The 18,536-nt window shown below is 43.0% G+C and overlaps 2 protein-coding genes across 2 annotated transcripts; one reads left to right on the top strand and one right to left on the bottom strand.

The window, feature by feature from the left end:
* Window positions 1-532: 532 nt before the first annotated feature.
* COQ6 (coenzyme Q6, monooxygenase) lies at window positions 533-9,829 on the bottom strand. The gene is made up of 12 exons (XM_069017860.1): window positions 9,668-9,829; window positions 7,790-7,924; window positions 7,027-7,085; window positions 5,795-5,918; window positions 5,240-5,370; window positions 4,768-4,875; window positions 4,616-4,678; window positions 4,192-4,299; window positions 3,584-3,786; window positions 2,356-2,471; window positions 1,785-1,951; window positions 533-679 (listed from the first exon to the last, which is right to left on the bottom strand). The coding sequence occupies exons 1-12, from the start codon at window positions 9,825-9,827 to the stop codon at window positions 650-652; spliced, it is 1,404 nt and encodes a 467-aa protein (XP_068873961.1). The 5' UTR covers window positions 9,828-9,829; the 3' UTR covers window positions 533-649.
* Window positions 9,830-9,947: 118 nt separating this feature from the next.
* FAM161B (FAM161 centrosomal protein B) lies at window positions 9,948-18,452 on the top strand. The gene is made up of 9 exons (XM_069017855.1): window positions 9,948-10,009; window positions 10,103-10,335; window positions 11,518-12,080; window positions 13,804-14,141; window positions 14,537-14,664; window positions 14,956-15,123; window positions 15,614-15,713; window positions 17,070-17,200; window positions 17,421-18,452. Exons 2-9 carry the CDS (start codon window positions 10,187-10,189, stop codon window positions 17,509-17,511), a joined length of 1,668 nt encoding a protein of 555 aa, XP_068873956.1. The 5' UTR covers window positions 9,948-10,009; window positions 10,103-10,186; the 3' UTR covers window positions 17,512-18,452.
* Window positions 18,453-18,536: the final 84 nt, after the last annotated feature.

Below are 18,536 nucleotides of genomic sequence, written 5' to 3'. Positions count from 1 at the left end.
TTCAAGATGTTGTGGTATTGTTTTCTTTCTCAGATATTATTGTTGCCTTGTATCTTTTCCATGGAGCCCTTAAGACTAGCCAGTTCCACGAGAAACACCATTATTAAATAAAGCATCAAGAGAAAGGCAGGGACGAGGGTGAAAGAATAAGGGACAGTTTTAAAATATATCTGTCACAATGAGTTGTCTCCCTCTGCTGCAAACTACCCCTCCTATCTGAGCTGAGGTGTCAAGAACCAAGGAGTGACTTTACAGCTCTAGAAATCACATCAGAAGAAACTGAAAGTAATCGAGCAGCAAAAGCTGTTAAAAATTAACCAGCAGTTGGCAAAATTCAGCACTGTGTTTGCCACAAGACAGATAGCTGTTTCCACCTCAGTCTTCCATTCAGGAGGCCCAAATTAAAAGCACATTGTACATTCAGTTCTGTGTCTGAAGACATTGTGGCACTATGGAAAGAAACCCTAAATCCTCTTGAGGAGGGCAGATGAGACAGCTTTTGCATAAACCAGTGGATGAGGTAATACACAGCTCAGTCCCTCAGTTTTATTGCAAATTAAAATAACAATTCAAAGGTTCAAGTTAGTCACAGTCCTTTTAAGGGCAATGCATTCACAGGCAAGCTGCTGCCAGGCAGACTGACAACGGATCACTTGCTGGCAAAAGCCATGATTTGCTCCTGCAAGAGAAGAAAAAGAAGTAATTCATAAGCATGTGTTCTAGAAAGAAGCTTTAGGTACCTTCCCTTTTATATAAATGAACAACAGTTCTTGGCCAGTCTTTCTAGCCACGTGCAGAGAACCTCTCCCTATGTCCTAGAAAATTAACAAAATTGTAGCATTCCTTTCCTTCCCAAGTAGCACAAAACTGGTGTTACCCACAGGTTCTGTGCTCAGAAAAGAGGTCTTCGTTTGTTCTTTTCTTTTAAACAGAGAAAGAGGAAAAAAATTCTGAGCACTGAAGTCCCAGCATAGTCTTCCTTAATGAAGACACCGTGCCTTAGGAATGTACTGATTTTCAACTCAGGAAGTGTCTCAACTGTGACCATAACACAAAGGAAACAGGGCACCTGTGTTTAATATGAAGATGAAGAATAAATGAAAAAAAAATTAAAATCCAGAAATGAGAATCTAATGTGGTGGTGCTTGGGAGCTTTGAGAGCAGAGGGCTTAAGGAACCTCACAAAAATGCAGCAACTAGGTCAAGAGGGTGAGGAGTTCAGGCAGATAAACACAGACCCTCTGATTGCAGTGTAAGACAAAATCTCCTCACCACTGTCTTCCTCAGGTAATTTCCATCTTAGAGACTTGAAATTCTGCCATGAGGGAACAATTCACAAGGCAAAACAGCACAGGAACAGGTAAGTGTGGGCATCTGTGCATCTGTGAAGCCACCCAATGTCTTAGTGAAGAGGTGTCTTCATAGGGCTGTTTTTTCTGTGCATTGCTGGACTACAATTCAAGGTTTGACATTTTAATTCCATATCAAAATAAAGCCAAAGACTTCTGATGACCTCTAACTCCTCATTACTGATACAGAGTATAAGACACTGAGATCCTTTGTATTCCCTTGTGCTGCAGGAAAAAAATTCAGTCACTACTGAGCCATCAGTTATTTAGGAACTCCTCAGACCCATTCAGGACACAAACCCCCCAGTTTAAACAAGTAGTATATAAACAAAAAATGTTTCATTTAAAACAAACAAGCAAATCTTTACATTTTGTGTATATTTCACAAATAGTTTTGGACAATTCCTACAGCCCTTACTGAAGTGAGATCCTTACTTTGACAGGAGGCAGGGCATTTGTTGCTTGTAATCCCCATGTCCTCAGCAACACCAGAGGAGCCAGTGTGGTGGAGTAAAGCCTTTTTAGCACATCAGTAGCAGCTATCAAGGAGACGTTATGCCTCTGACGTTCTGTTTCAAACTTGAGGAGGTGTTTTAAGGAGCCTGGAAGAAATAATTGAATGCTTCTATTACACTTGCCACAAACAACTGTGCATCTTATCTATAGAGCAGTTTCCTCTGGCAACTGAAAGAGAACAGAGAAATGGTCCATCTCAATAAAGACCTCCTTCTACCAGCTAGTGCTCTTCATCTCACCACGTCTTTAACTGCCATCCTGCAGAGCTTTATTTTTTTTAAAGCAGCTTTAAGATTTGTGGGATGGAAACTGCACCCAAGAACCTTAAACTGCTCCACAGCCAGTGGACATCAGAACAGCTTTGCTTCAACAAAGCTTTCAAACACAAGACAGCAGCACGCTTAACCAGAGGTACTGCTTGTCCTGGTGGAGCAGCGAAGGCCTGTAAGACTAATGCTCTTACTGCCACTGCGTTGTCTTGGAGCCTTACCCAGGTCGCTCCCATTGAAGGCTGCTGCACTGAGGTGATGAGCTAAACATGCAATATCACCAAAACCCAGGTTTACTCCTTGTCCTGCAAGTGGGTGGACTCTGTGTGCTGCATCCCTGGAGCAAGAGAAGACAGAAATTTATTTCCCTTGAAGAAAGCCACAATGGCTGACAAACCCCAGAAAGGATCAGTGTAGCACTCCTCACCTCTTTGCAATGAACCACTTAGAGCAGCATATGTGCTTTATCCAGTACCTCCATGCATGCTATGCTGAACTACCTGACTGCCTCTCCAGTTGTAAGAAGCAAGACAAAGGGGAGGTAACAAAAAGCAGGTCTGAAAGGAAAAATTATAAAGAGGTGACTAGCCAAAGTCCTCTCAGATCACGCGTGGAACAGGCCTTAATGTTTTTTTTTTTAAGTGACCTCAGCACAACAGGAGCTCTGTCAATGGCACTTTGCACAAAGTGGACAGACATGAGTGTAAAGGAGAAGTGGGATGTCATTGAATAGAAACAAAATCGGGTTCTTCTATGAACAGATTTACCTGTAAAGCACAAAGCCAGACATATTGATATGGGAGTCACAAAATTAAAGAAATTAAATTAAGTTTTGATACGAAATGCAAGATCATGTACTTTACCAAGCTATAAAGCACAGAGTGCTCCCAAGCACAGAGTGGCTCACAGGTTGGAAAGATGAAAAGTGCACCACACAGAAGTGTAGCATCCAAGAATTACTAAAAGCTACCACCATACTGCAGCCGGGGCAGAGAAGAAAGTACATGCGACCTTAGACCTAAGAAATGAGGTATTTTCCTATTTGAACAGGCCACCATACAAAAGTCTCTGACATCCCACATGGAATAATTTTTGTCATTTTGTTCAAGAAAGGTGAGTTTAAAACTCAAACTGGTGCACAGAATGGCTTGTACAATGTAAGGGGAAGTACAGATCCAGCATGAGATACTGGATTGTTTCACTGGACTGTACAAACCATGAAAGGGAAATAATTATCTTTCAATTTACACAGAAAGCACAGATAATGGGCAGAAAGCTACTCATACAAAAGGACATGAGGGCACACAGAACAAACTGGACCTGGATAAAGTCAAACTGGAAGAGTATATTATTTCTAACATCTAATTTGTTGACTGGGAGTTGCTATCCTCACGTCATTTCTAACCACATGCCACCCACTCACCCAAGGGCTACCACTGAGGACCTTACCCGATAAGAGCCACACGGTGCTGGACATACTCTGTCGCGTGCCCCATTCCAAGAGGGAACATGGCTCGGCTCTCTGGATCGACTTTAGCAACACTTGGGGGCAGCTGACGGACTGCAGTGCCAGAGGGCTTCAGGAGTGAAATGGCAGAACGAAACATGGCCCCAGCAGTGTCAATGAAGTCAGAGTGGTTTATGTTGCTCCACTGAAACAGACAAACAAATCTTTGGAAGTTGACCCAAACTAGACCTATAGAAGAACTCAGCTGAAAAAAAAAAATCTGAGTTCCAAATACTGAATTTTAACCACTTGGACAAAACTATACAGTAAAAAAAAAACCCTATCTTCACCATTTTAGGACATACAAATTTCCAACTAGGGATGAGCCTACTCTTCCTACCTTTTGGAAATTTAGGTCATCTTCTGTGACTTTCAGAGCTAACCCAATTCAGTCCCAAGGGGTCATCTTTTCTTTGCTAAATGCCTTTTTAATATAATTCAGACCAGAGGAAGGAACTTCAGAATCCACTTCTCCCATTACTGTTGTTTAAGCTACAGGATTCCATTCTATTTCTTAAAGCCTTTTACCTGCCACGAGGCTGATACTCACAAAGGCAGAGTTGATGCTATCCACAAAGCTTTCCTCATCCATAGCAAGGAGCTCCGATGCATGGTCATGAGATGTAGACCAGACCAGAGAGCTGGCAGTGTCAGACAGCTAGTTTAAGAGAATGTCAAGGGTAAATATAAAGAGAAAAAGAAGCAAAAATGAATATTCAGTGCAAAGACTTCCCCACTGCCCTGCCTCACACCAGTCCCTCTGAAAATTACGGTTCCAGCCCAGCTTGTTACAAGTGGGAAATACCAAGGATAAAGTGAGATGGCAGGAGGGGAAAATGCAATAAATGAAGAGTAAAGGGCAGATGTGCAAATTCTTAAGAGACAGAACCAACACAGAAAGGCATGGACAGAAATAAAGTTACTAGACTACAAAAATTTTTTAAAGCATTAAAAAAAATACAGAGTCACCTTACCGGAAGAAGCGCAATTGGCCCGGTGGGAAGGAACCGCTGCCATGCTACATTGTTGTCTGTGGCCTACAGTGGAAAGAAGCAAGTGGACTGCAAGCCAGATCACCCTCTTAGGTTCTGCTGCTTATGGAAGAGTCAGTTTAGCAGAATTTTACCTCAGATAAATGGAGAGTTGCCACCACAGCTGACTGGTCATACTGATGTTCAATGTTCTTCATTTCAGCTTTCTTCCGGACCACAGAATTATGACCATCCGCACCAATCTGTAAAACAAAGAGATGCAAAGCAACTTCTTCAGCAGCTCCTAGAAAGACTAGGAGCTAGTATTTCACTCTACAAACCTCAGCCTGCATCTATACATTGTCTGTTCATTCAGAAAATAAAATTCCCCAAAAAACAGAAGAGGTGGCCCCTTCTGCTCTTCTCGAACTCAGCAGCGTCTCCTTGCACCACATAGAGAGAAGGCTGTGTCCAGTGTCCCACACCCTCTCCGACAGGGTTAGCCACTCACCTCACTCTAGCACTCCACATGGGTGGAGCAGCACACATGGAATCAGAACCAAATCCAGTGGAAAGGATTTGGGTTAGAGATGATGCCTTATCAACAGAAATAAAGAGCTTAGTTACCAGCAGCTTGGTCTGAAGTCTGCGTCCATCAGCTAACTCAACTTGGACCCAAGGGCTTGTGTCACAGCTGTGGGAAGGAAGGGGCCAGGTGTACCCGACTGCTCTGCTCCTGTAGAAAACCTCCACCCGGTCTGATGGGAACACAAAGCACCATGGTCACAGCATGACACAGAGAGGAAAAAAGGAAACCGCTACAACAGCCACGGCCATGCATGTCTTAACAGCACCCTTGGAGCTCACCCTACAATTTTCAAGGCACCCAGGAAGAACAGATCTGGACAATCCCTTGTCACTGCCAGGCCTGCTCTGGACAAGGAGTACAGATCTTTTAATTAAGTCCAATTTTGGAGAGACTGCGTTCTGGAGAACTATATATGCAAGTGCTTTCCTGCTCTGTCAGATTTCTCCCTCCCTTCCCAATTCCAGAAGCTGCCAATTTCTCAAGAGTTGCTTGTTAAATGAATTTCTCCCTCTTAAGACTTAGTACACACAATAGAGGGCAAGTAACTGAAAGCTATCTGCAGGAAATAAAACATTAAAGAAGTTGTCCACTACCTGCTACTGCATCTAACTGTTTTGTGAGAGCAGACATAATGACATCGTTCTCCACTATGTAACCCATGTCATCTAAGTCATCTTTCTCAAAAACGATCATGGCTTCTGAACAAGCATCCCATACCTACAAAGAAAAAATACATTACATGAAGCTTTGTGATAAGGAAGTGCTGTCCATTTCAGGGACTTAACAGCAAAAAGACACAGTGATTTAGAAATACAGAACTAGAGGAAACATCCTGTATTACTGTCCATTCCCAGCTACTAAAGTGCATCACATAACTAATTTCATTAAATGATTTAGCTTAAGCTCAAAAAGTAATTCCAAGTCAAGTTTTTTATCCCTACTTTCCTGTTATATAATTGACATATAAAGCTACCCTACAACCTTGCTGTAGGTTAACCCCAGCAGGCAGCTCAGCCCCATGCAACTGCTTCCTTACTCCCCTGCACTGGGATGGGGAAGAAAACTGGAAGGGTGAAAGTACAAAACTCATGGGTTGAGGTAAATGCAGTTTAATAGGAAAATCAAAAGCCACATGTGCAAGCAAAGCAAACCAAGGAATCAATTCACTGCTTCCCAAGGGCAAGCAGGTGTTCAGCCAATTCCAGGAGAGCAGGGCCCCATCAGGCATAATGGTTACTTGGACAGACAAACACCATCACTCCGAACTTCCCTTCTTTCCTTCTTCTTTTCCCCAGCTTTTATTGCTGAGCATGACATCGTATGGGTATGGAATATCAGTCAGGGTCAGCTGTCCAGCTGTGTACCCTCCCAGCTTCTTGTGCACCCCCAGCCTGCTCACTGGCAGGGCAGTGTGAGCAACAGAGACAGCCTTGGCACTGTGTAAGTGCTGCTCAGCAATAACTAAAACATCCCTGTGTTATCAACAGTTTTCAACACAAATCCAAAACATGGCCCCACACAAGCTACTGTGAAGAGAAGTAACTCTATCCCAGCCCAACCAATACACTCTTTACCATTATTTCCTGGCTAATTCCCATGCCTCAGTATCTACAGCTTCCATTAGGAATCCACCTCTCAGCCTGTAGCATCAAGACCCTGAGGAGAGGCATTTCTGACTGCTACCCACAAAAAAGGGACAGGAATGAACGTAAGCATGACCTGCCCTTTACCATAGGAAGAAAAACCTTTGTATCGTTGATGTAAGTACTTTTGAGAATTCAGAGTAGACAGACATGTGGTGTATTTGCAGCCCTAAGTCAGGCACCTGCATTCGCCGGAATGGTTTGAATCTCAGGCTGCAGACATGATCCCAGGCACCACAACCTGAAACAGAAAAAGGACACAAATACATGGAGATACAGGTTCACATGTGACACCGAGACCAAAACAAAACTGAAGCTCACTCCACACTCTCCTCCACCCTTCCCTGACTATGCTCAGGCTTCGCTTGCACCATCCCTAGACAGGACCAGCTCTGCCTCACAGCTCCAGAATCACATTGTTTTGCTGTTAACACAAGCCAGCAGGAAAGAAACAAGAGCTCTCCATGAACCTCTGACCTAACAGACAACTCTCACTATCCCCTCACTGGGTAATAAAGCAGACACAGAAATGCACAGCCATTACCGGATAGAACATTTCTTTCTCTGTAAGGAATCAAGGCTCAAATATCTCTTTAAAATGACAATTAATCCTCATTTACTGAGGACTGAGTTATTGGACTACAAAGCACTAAGCTTCTTTTGTGAATAGAACATTCCAGGTGCTGCAGAGAACACCTTACAACCTTTCACTAGCCTAATGTCACAAATATTTATATAATAACAAATCAGACCAAGATACCAGAACACACATCCCTGTTATCGAGAGAATTCTGATTTAATAACCACAACTCAGCATGCAGAGACAAAGGCAAATAATTCTATGGGGTTTAGGATGAAGGCAGCACATGGTCAAAAGTGTTTTCGTTTAAACAAAACCAGCTCAAATATAAATGTTAAAAATGCAAACAACAAAATCATACTTACTGCTTAGGAGGGTTGCTGATCCTGGTGAGATGGAACTGACCCTATTACTGTAACTATCTGGCATGTGATCATATTCTTTCCTAGGACCAGCCTCCAGCAAAGCAATCTTCTTATCATGGAAGTGGATATCATGCCCTAAAATAAGCAAATACAGGCTTTGTTACAATGCTCCTGCCAAAAATCTCAAAAACAAAACACCTGAGTTTTTGTAATAAGAGTAGATGCAACACTTAATAAAGAAATACATTTACAATACAGGTTTTGACCAGGCAGGCAAACTTTCGTATTTTAAAGCTTTATGACTACAGTCCGGTTACTGAGATGGACAACCCTTTTGCAGTTAAAGCAAGGATTACATATTTTCCTTTCATATATAGCTTACATTTTTGTACAAATTTGTGCCATTTTTAAATGAAAATTCATTACTGGAGTATTAACAAGGAAAATCTGCAATGTTTACTCCATGCACAGAACACATCTTCCAGAGCCTAAACATAAATTCACCTTTTAGGAGATCAAAATAAAACTTCTGTGATACGTAGCAATTACATTAATGTTTTCTCTATCCTTGCATTCTGGAATAGCACAGGCAGTTTAGACTTTAAACTTCCAGTTAAAGAGAACTGAAAAAAAATGAAGACTCAAGTAAGGTGTAAAACACTGCAGCAGAGCTGGCCACGCTTGCAGCATCCCAACCACTACAGATGCAGGAGGTACTGAGGAGAGAAGTCATATCCTTGCAACATCTAGAGTTTACTACTACAGCAGCCCTAAAGACAGCAGTGTCCTGGGCATATTTTCTAATTATGTGTAGTAATAACCTCGTGTCCTGAAAGGTCCCAAACCTGCTTGTCAGCCTTAGGTATCACGGCTGGAAGGGACCCTTACGCTGTCTCAAATCCACTGTGCTCTTGTTTAACAATACAAACAGAACATAAGTTTGCAAGGTAAACCCTTATATTTGCAAAACACTTATTGCTCAGGATCTCTGATCTTCTGTGCACTATTTTCTTTATGTTTCTCTCACTATTGCACCCTTCTGAATCCATGTTGCAAATAAAGAAGCAGCCAGTACCCTCAGGATCTCTAATAATACAAAGCAAGCAGAAATACATTTTAACTTGGTATTCCAGCATTTAAAATTCAGGGTTAGAGAATGAAACTTGGGATCAGATTAGAGGGATGGTGCACCTCTCCTACAAGTAAAGGCTGACAGAATTGGGTTTGTTCAGCCTGGAAAAGAGATGGCTTAGGGGTAACTGAATTGTGGCTTTCCAGTACCTGAAGGGAGCCCACAAGAAAGACAAAAAGTGACTTTTTACAAGATCATGTGGTGACAGGACAAGGGGGAATGGATTAAAACTGAAAGAGAGTAGGTTCAGATTAGATATTAGGAGGAAGTTCTTTGCTGTGAGGGTGGTGAGACCCTGGAACACGTCGCCTAAAGAAGTTGTAAATGCTGCAACCCTGGACGTGTTCAAGGCCAGGCTGGATTGGACTCAGAGCAACCTGGTCTATGGAAGGTGTTCCTGCACACTGCAGGGGGCTGGAACTAGGTGACATTTAAGGTCCCTTCGAACCCATTCTATGATTCCATAATCAGAAAAGCATTTTCAGCTATGGGTGACATTATCCATCAGCTATTTAAGGATGAGCATGTTTGACAGAAACACTACAGTAATGGCTCCATTAACAGCTATGCACACACACGGACAGGGCTAGGCTCATCACTGATTAGCTCACCAAACAGCTTTAAGTCAACTTTAGAGCGTCGCCATACGATGACGCAGGATCAAGGAGATCCCACAGCAGGATCCTGGACATTGAGATCCTATACACGGTTATCTCACACTGCGGGCGAGTGGGTCACAGCCTTACCCAGCACGGCGGCCATGGCGCTCCCGACCATGCCCCCGCCCGACACCACCACATCGTAGAGCGGCGGGGCGGAGGCGGCGGAGCTGAGCGGGGCGCGGGGCCCTGCCCGCAGCCGCGCTCCGAGCGGGACCAGCAGCGCCCGCCCGCGCAGCGCCGCCATCGCCGCGGAACTGACGGCGGGCGGAAGTGGCGCCGCGGAACCATGACAACGGCGGGGCGCGCGGCGGAGCTCGCGTCTGATTGGCTGTCTGAGGCCACGTGGGCGGGCCTGAGCGCCGCTGGCCGCGCTGATTGGTGCAGGTCCGGGGGCGGAGCGGGGCGGGCTGAGGCGGCGGCCCGCAGGTGAGGCGGGGGCCCGGCCGCGGCGCTCCCGGGCGGGCAGGTTGGGGTCGAACCCCGAAACGAGCACTTCCCGATTTATTTCATTTCTTCCAGCTGACGCGACATCCCCTCAGGCTGTAATACGCCGACTCCTGAATTTCCCGCCGCCGGGCAAGGAGCTGGGAGCATCCTCTCGGGATGGGGGGCCGGCGGTCTCTGTTAGAACCGGGCGTACCGTGCCCGGCAAAGTTATGGGGTGACCTCGGGGCGTTCGAAGAAGATGAGGAGCTGGAGGGTTTCAGAAGGGAGGCGGAAGTTCTGCGTGAGAAGCTGAGGGAGGCTCTCAGGTAGGATGATACCTGGTAAGGATAGCAGGATGGGGTACAGGATTCCTTCTCCTTCTGGCCAGGGAGGAGGCGGAGCATGAAGTCCCAAAATGCACGTGTTTAGTGCCAAAACACTGGCCACAAGTGTAGCCACAGCAGGGAGGAAGGGGTCAGTAGGTGCCCACATAAGCAGCGTTCATATAAAACATGAACAGCGCAAATCCCCTTCTTACTCATCAGCTAATCACGCTTAACATGTGCCAGCAGATCACACACATTTCTATCCAGCATCCAGTCTTCAGAGCTATGGTCTTTCCAAGGTCGAGCTCCTAGATGTCTTTCCTTGTGGTTAGTCTAGTTTGACATTCACTAGCAGATCATACACGCATGCTCTCACAAAGGAAATAGTTTATGAAGAAGAAGAGGCTGCAGCAACCACCAGCAAGTGTACTGACCAGGAGTCTGTTCACACATGATCCACACCTTCTGTTTCCCCGCTTTTTTTTTCCCTTTCCTGTTCTTGGTCCACTCTGGTTCACCTTGATTCTTCCTTTTGCCTGCATTTTTTCCTTCCCATAAATCTCCTAAGTTGCACTCACTTTCACAATTACCCTCAGACATTCTATGAGAAGTTCGCTATTTTAACGAGACCCAGTATAGCCTCAGGTGGGTTTTTTTCTTATTATCAATAATATGGTCGTCTTCTCAGGTACAAAGTTTCCAGCTGAACCTCTCAAGCATCACACTAAAGCAGCTTCTTGTAATGACATTCCCATCAGCATCCCGGGAATGCTAGTGTTTGGTACTGGTTGTTAGGATTTGTGCATCTGTGTGCCTAACTGATTGCCTCTCCTGCGTTTGTCTGTTATGTTGAGTAGCTATTAGCAAGATAACCTTAAAGTTGGAACTTTCTGGTTTGCTTGTGGCCTTTCTGGCAATAGAGTGCTAGCAGCATAATAAATTGCATGACAAAGCTAAGTAGGCCTAACTTCCATTTTATACGTGGAAAACAAAACAAGCACAGCTGTGCTCACAAACTTTGGTAGCAAAGGAAAATATGAAGCCTGAGAATGACAAACCCTTGGCCTGTCTTTTAACAGCCAGCTCAGCCTATGGTGTCTTTCTCTAATAGTGTCTTCCTTCTTTTAACTCTGTTTTTTAATAATTTCAACTTATTTCCCCTTCATAATGTCTTTGTCTCAGTCATACATCTGGTAACATAAGGCAGTCCAGTTCTTTGACCGACCTCACCTCGGACAGTACCTGGGATCAGCAAAAGCCTCACTTGTTTCCTAAATCCCGCTTGAGGCCAAAAAGCGCTTCATCTCCCTGGATTCCTTCCATCACCATCCCTCAGCCTTTCAAAATGACACTGCGGGAAGCTCGCAAAAAGTCCGAGTTGATGAAGTCATACATGTTTCTTGAACTAGACAAAGAGAGAGACAAAAGGCAAAGCCAGGATGAAGCTGAATGTCAGAAACAATTCCGGGCACAGCCTGTACCTGCCCATGTGTTTCTGCCCCTTTATCAGGAAATAATGGAGCAGAATGAGATTCGCAGGCAAGCAGCAACACAGAAAAGAAAGGAGCTGCTACTTGCAACACAGCGGCCCTTCAGTTTTCTGGAGAAGGAAGAGAAAAAGAAAGAAGCTATCAGACAAAAATTCCTGGCAGCAGCAACCCCAAATGAGAGCTCCAAACAGAAGCAAGCCAGTAAAAAAGTTCCTAAATCTACTTATGACTCACTTCTTGGAGATAAACTCAAAGGTAACACGCCAGGGCTCTTTCTGTAAAAGCACTTCCCTGCCTGTCCCCCTGCTGTCTCCTCCATGCTCGGAGGTAAGATCATGGCCTATAGGGCATCACTTGGAGCATAAGGCCAGTGTCATTACATCCCCTGGTGTTGTTGAGTCTCCTGTGTGTCTCTGGTCATTACATTTTGTATAGATACCCTTGCAGTAGAGTGCCCTAAGTTTAGTAGTCCTGTATCAGTGTCAGCAGCAGCAGTTCTGTTCTACTCCCCAGAAAATGTGGGCGCATTGAGCTCTTCAGACAGATTTCCATACCCGTTTTGCTGCATCTTATGACAGTTTGGGAATCTTTCCCTGCACTGGATTCCATACCTTTGGTTACACTAAAGGGACTGAGATGGTTTGTGGCACAAACATGAAGACAGATGTAGTGCCATAGGTCTCCAAGGTCCATGCAGTATCTTAGATCTGACAGTTTTACTCCTACCCAAGTGATCCATTCTGCACAGAACCCCTAGGAGAGGAGAACAATATCTCCTGAGCCCACATCAGGCAATTAGTTTGGTTCTAAGTGATAGTGTAGTAGTCCAGTCTCTCCTGCCATTCTCTGATGTTTCCAGTTGCTTTCTCACTTGCACTGGCTTAAGTGCTACAACAGGGGAAGTATGTGCCAGGACCATTCTAGTCAGAAGGACAGCCAAGGAAATGTTACTGATGCTTGCTTGCTTTCAGATAGTTTAAAGCTACCACAGTTGAAACTTTGAAGTAAGCAATACAGACTTCACACTTGAATGTGGGAACTAAGCCAGTGCTTAATGATTCTCATGGCTTTTCTCATCCTTTTTTTACTGTTTCCCAGTGATTTCTTCTTGAGGATACACCAGTTCAGTTTTCATCAGAAAACATTCTGTTGGGGTGTACTAACCTAAATAGATTAGAAAGGTAAAAGGTGGCAAAGGACAAACCATTGTTCCATTTCCATCTGGTATATGAGAAGGGAGGAGAAATTAACATTTCGTACTTCAGTCAATGAAAACCTATAGATGCAAACCCATCTTATTTTGCAAACAGCGGTATTGATTTTTTTTCCCTAAAAGCAAAAAACCAACCCCCAGCCAACTGTCTGCATTTTCACAAATATTTAGTCCTGCACAGGGAAGGACTTCACTTTGATGCTATAATCCGAAACATATTCTTCCTATTGGAAAGTTTGTCACGAAAGTCACAAAACGTGATCCATCCATCAGATGTTCCTTACTTAAAAGGTTTTCCAACATAGACAATTACTGCTGGAGATTACATAGAAAAGCCATCATCTGTTACAAGTATAGTTGAACAACTTGTTTGTATCACACAGTCAACATAATGACTGTAAGTCCCATATAAAAAGTAGAACCTTAATTAACACTTCTGCAAGACAAAGGGCACAAGTTACCTGATACCCCTCAGAATAGAAGAAGACCTGTCCAGTTATTGCTCCAATAAGTAAAAGAGATATCTAAAAATTAATGCCTAAGAAAGAGACCCTACCATGGTTTTAGTGGTATCTTTGAATTATTTTTCCCTGGGAGGCAGAGGAGAGAGGGGCTGAAAAGGGGGGGAAGGAGAGCACAGGATGTTTGGTCTTTCCTGTATGTGTAGCTGCCATCATAATGGAAAGTGTAGACTTGGGCAGTGGCAGCTTCACAGCCTTTTTTGTCAGTCATAATCTTCTCATTGCTTTCCTTTTGATCCTTTAGAAGCTGAACTCTACAGGGAAATCCGTATTCAAATGAGAGCAAATGATTTGCTCAAGAGCTCCGTAGCTCCTATAGATACCAGCAACTGTCGGAGAGAGCCTCAGTCCCGAACTGCCACCAGAACTAAGCAGGAAAGACTTGGCTTCTTACAGGACAAAAGTTTCAGCTTCAAGCCAAAGATTAATCCAACAATACCAGATTTTGAAGAACTTTACTGGGCATTTCAGAGGAAAACAGTAAGGAGACAAGAAATCAAAGAGCCAACTCGTAATAAGCCATTCAAGCTAAGAACCTCCAATCTCCATGCCAGGCAGAGGCAGGCTAATGAAAAGACAAAGGTGAGATACCTGGATATTTCTGTGGTACTGCTTTCTCCTGTCAAGATACCAACTTCTTAAGTTCATAGCATTTAATTATGAATGCTTAACATCCTGTGGCCTCTGCCCTTGTATTGAGAGTACTGCAGAAGTCTAGGCAAAACAAGAGAACAAAATTCTACGCAAAGAGATGAGCTATGACAGCTAAGGCTCAGTCACCCTTTCATAGCTCTAATCATGTCTCCTTCCCCTTGTCCCTCAGCCCATCCACATGTAAATCTCTGCTGATGGAAGAGAGAAGAATGAATGCATTCTCATACCCCATCTGTTCTCTTTGGTAGGCAAATAACAGAGGAGATTCTGTACTAGCAGCTGTCTGTGAACACACACACTGAATGAAGTTTCATTTTTTTCAGGATTCTCAGAAGCTTTCCAAGGTTTCAGTGCAAAAAAGTCAGTCTCTGCCTGGACTTTCCTCTCTCTCTTCCAACACCCTTCCTGTGCATATTACAGATGCAACTAGAAAGAGGGAATCAGCTATCAGGTAGGTAGAAAAGTTTGTCTACAAGACCATACAACTACTGACCAAAATGGAGGAAAAAACATCAGTGTTTTCGCTCATCACATCAACTACATCAACAACACATTTCCTAAATGCTTCTCTGTCTTCTTTCTTTGCTAAGTCTTCCTCTGTCTCCCAGTTGCTTTGGAAACTGCACTCTTGTATGGCTGAAATTTTGCTTTTTCTCCTTAGAGGACTACAACAGTGAAATTCCCAGCTAGCATGTGGTCTGGCATTCCACAGTGGGCTTATCAGTAACTTTTTTCTATATAGATATGCCCAAGATAACAAAAAGGAAGGGGACAAAGAAGGAATTTATTGGCTGGAGAAACAGAAAATGAAATGTCAAGCTATGCAAAAGTCTGTGAACAGCCGAGCAAAAGCACTGGATCCTCATAAAAGTCTGGAGGAAACACAAAAGGAGAAGTCAAAACAGAATCGGTCAGTATCCTACTCTGCACAGAAATAACTGTTTGCTCCACTAACTGAGGATCATCAGATAATTCTTTAGGACAAAATGGGTCTAAAAACATTCCTAGTCTAACCTTTTTTGGCTGCTATATCCATTCCACATTCATTTGGATTTCTTGAGAATTCCACACTACTCCTTCCATACAGAACTGTTTCCTTTAGATTAACGTTTGTAGAAACTAATTTGTACAAACCAGTCAACTGTAAGGTATAACTTGGTAAAAAGCACATAAGAGACAAGGTTTTCTAAAAATGTGAACACTGTTTCCTTGCTTGCAGTCTAGTAGAAGAGCTTTGCTAATAGGTCCATAACTTGTCAGTAATTGAGGTTTTTCTCCCAGCATTCAGAATCAAGAGAATTACCAAAGTGATTTAAAGAATGAAATAGTCACTGAGAATTCATTATTCCTGATCAACTATAGTCAGAGGGAACCTATAGTAGGCAATTTTTCCATTTCAGGCAAAATATGCAAGACAGAACAAAAGAATACAGAAAGGAGCTGGAAGAAATGCAGCTGCGAGTCAAGAACAGACCATACCTCTTTGAACAGGTCACCAAGGTAACTGATCAAAGTCCCAGAGTGTTTCTGGGCAATAGGTAAATTGCCTTTCATTTAAGACACCCATTAAGAAATCTAGTCTCAAATTAATTTGTGGGTATGAAGGTACAAATGGTTGCATAGACTCTGGACTGCACTCAAAATAACACATGGAAAAGCCACCAAAGTGTAACTTAAATTCCTTCCTACCACTTGAAAAAACATCCAGGCTTATTTCTAGGGACTTACCCATTCCTAGTATGTACTGCAATCACAGTATATGGTCTGATCAAAATCAAGGCCTTATCACACCAGAAATTAAATAAATACCTATTCTGCACCTGAATACCATAGACTAGAGATGCAAAACTTTTTTCTTAAAACCCTCTCCAGTCAAGCACTTTTTCTTTGTACCTCTACTGCTGTGGAAGAACATTAATGATGGTTACGTCATTTTTATCACCTGTAGGCTCTGCATCAGCACATCTCATCCATCACGCAGTACCAGCTACTAATCTGTCTTGCACCTGAGCTGTAGATACAATCTGTACTGGATCATTTTCCCTGGGTTTTCTCTTTCAGTTCCATGTCCTTGCAGGAATTACAGCTGGTTAGAGACATAGTGACAATACACTGACAATATGCTGATTTAAAGTTTCTCAACAGCAAGTAGCCTCCTTGGTCAGGCTGTCTGTTCTGATAATGGAGGCAGAGTACACACGTGTGATAAATATTGGTAACATTTCTCTGTACCAGATTGGTAAGAATTATCGTGTTTACTCATGTTGATACTAGGTTTCTATCCTTCCATATAGAACTCCTTAGTCTTTATGAACTGGCCAGTCCTTTTGGAAAACCCTCATCTCAGACTACATAGATTTGCAAGGTTCATTAGGAGGCAGTGAGAATATAGGACCCAGGATGCTTGTTTTTTAATTGAGCTGATATGAAGCTATTTCACAGGCACTCTCCATTTATTAACTCCACTGTTGTTAGTTCTTACCAATTACAAGCAAACATGCTTCCAGGATTTCCCACAACTCTTTTTTTGCACGTTTTTGATTTGAGTGTCACAGTTAGGACTCAAGACACAAGTATACTAGTCTGGTAAGACTGGAATGCAATGGAAGGAAGAAAACAGAAGAAGGAAGAGAAAAGAGAACTTAAGCAGGAAAGGGTGAGCTCTGGCTTTGAGAGATGTTAGACATTGTCCTAGTATTCAGTTTTGATACTGTAGGGGTTACAAAAATTTTGGACAGGAGGTTTTGTTGTTATTTTGTCCCCATTAGGAGTGTCAGATGTGCACTTTAAAACAAGTTGACTGTTACGGGGAATCCCCAGCTCTATGTATTTACTGTTTAAGTTTCAATTTCACAGCATGATGCTCGTCGAGGAGCAGAGCGTCGCTACAGGCGCACCCTCCAGCAGGTTGGCCTAAGCGAAGAATTTGTAAAGAAAAAAGGGAAAGATGCCACTGACCTGCTGCAAGAAGAATCTGGTGTTCACAGGTAATAAAAACAATGCAGCACAGCTCTTTTGTCTGTCACTAAAAATATTTTCCTTGTTCATGAATGCATTCCAGTTTCTATAATCTAATGTAGGAAAAATTAACTTCACTGCTCTTATTTAAAGCATTGTGGCTTCTCTCTCTGAATTCCTATGGCTGCACCCTATTTCATATGCACGGGGCAAACCATTTCTGGTATTAGACAATCACTGTTTCTGCAGACTGCCTGAGGCTCGGGGTGAAAAGGACGACTGTACAGAACAGGAAGGAGTACCTCAGGAGGAACAGAGTGGAAAGGAAGTGGCAACATAAAAGCTCACAGAAGAATCCATCAATTCTTTTTGAATTTTGACCTTTTTTTGTTCAAGATTCTCCAGGTTAAGCCTCAGGAACTTAATAGTTTAAGCTGACACCTAAGAAATGCTGTGGGGTGAGATGGGAGAATTTAGTAAAGCAGCTGTTGTTTAGAGCATGTCTTGTTCAGCCCAGCAAACCCTGCAGCCTCCCTTAGTCTTTGAAACTGTCCCTTGCGTGAGCTGTTTCCCTTTAATGAGCAACAAGACAAGTTAAAGAGGTTGAAGCACTATCTTTGGATAAAAGTAGATATGAAGGATTGAAGACGTGCATTCTCTAGTATCAGCTCCTTGCATTCATGCCACAGCAGCACATAGGAAAGGGAGAACGCCTTCAGTGTGCTAAACCTTGTTTTAGACACACATCTAGTAGAATGCTTTCAAACAAGGTGTTTCTACAAAAACAATATCAGGATTTGACCTACCTTGGGAGAAGACTCAAAGGGAAGTCTTTCTCTGGTGTTAATTCTTCATTCACTCACTACCAGCTTTGCTCCTTCCTCCCATTAGTTAGAAGCAATAGTCTTCCTATATTAAAAATCTCCCATGTTTCGTGATTTGAAAGTGTTTCAACATCTTACCAATTGAGGTCATTAATTTGGCCCAAAAACAACCAAAGTTATGAAGAAGGTTGTAATAAACAGTGCATCACTTCAAATTATTGTTGTCCTAATTGTACGATTACTGTGATATCAAAGATGGATTTTGGAGGAAAAAAGATTGTGTATTACCTGCCAGCATGTCGCACTCAAATGCCCAGTGCATCTTGAATGGTGTATTTCACACTTTAGTGTTCTCCCTTTAGCTGACACTAACAGCCATTTCAAAAACAAAAATCCTTGCCACCTGGAATGTTTTCTGAGAATTTTGCACTTTGACATTAAAATATTTTAAAATGGATACCATGTTTCTGTATTGCTCAATTTTTCTTATCAATCTTCTTTTCCTCACTTTCTGTGTCTCTTTTTGTCACCTCAATCCTTT

Source organism: Aphelocoma coerulescens, chromosome 5 (genome assembly GCF_041296385.1).
Source record: "Aphelocoma coerulescens isolate FSJ_1873_10779 chromosome 5, UR_Acoe_1.0, whole genome shotgun sequence".
NCBI lineage: Eukaryota > Metazoa > Chordata > Aves > Passeriformes > Corvidae > Aphelocoma > Aphelocoma coerulescens.
Note: the sequence above shows the minus strand (reverse complement) of the source record. Positions and strands in the feature narration are given on the sequence as shown.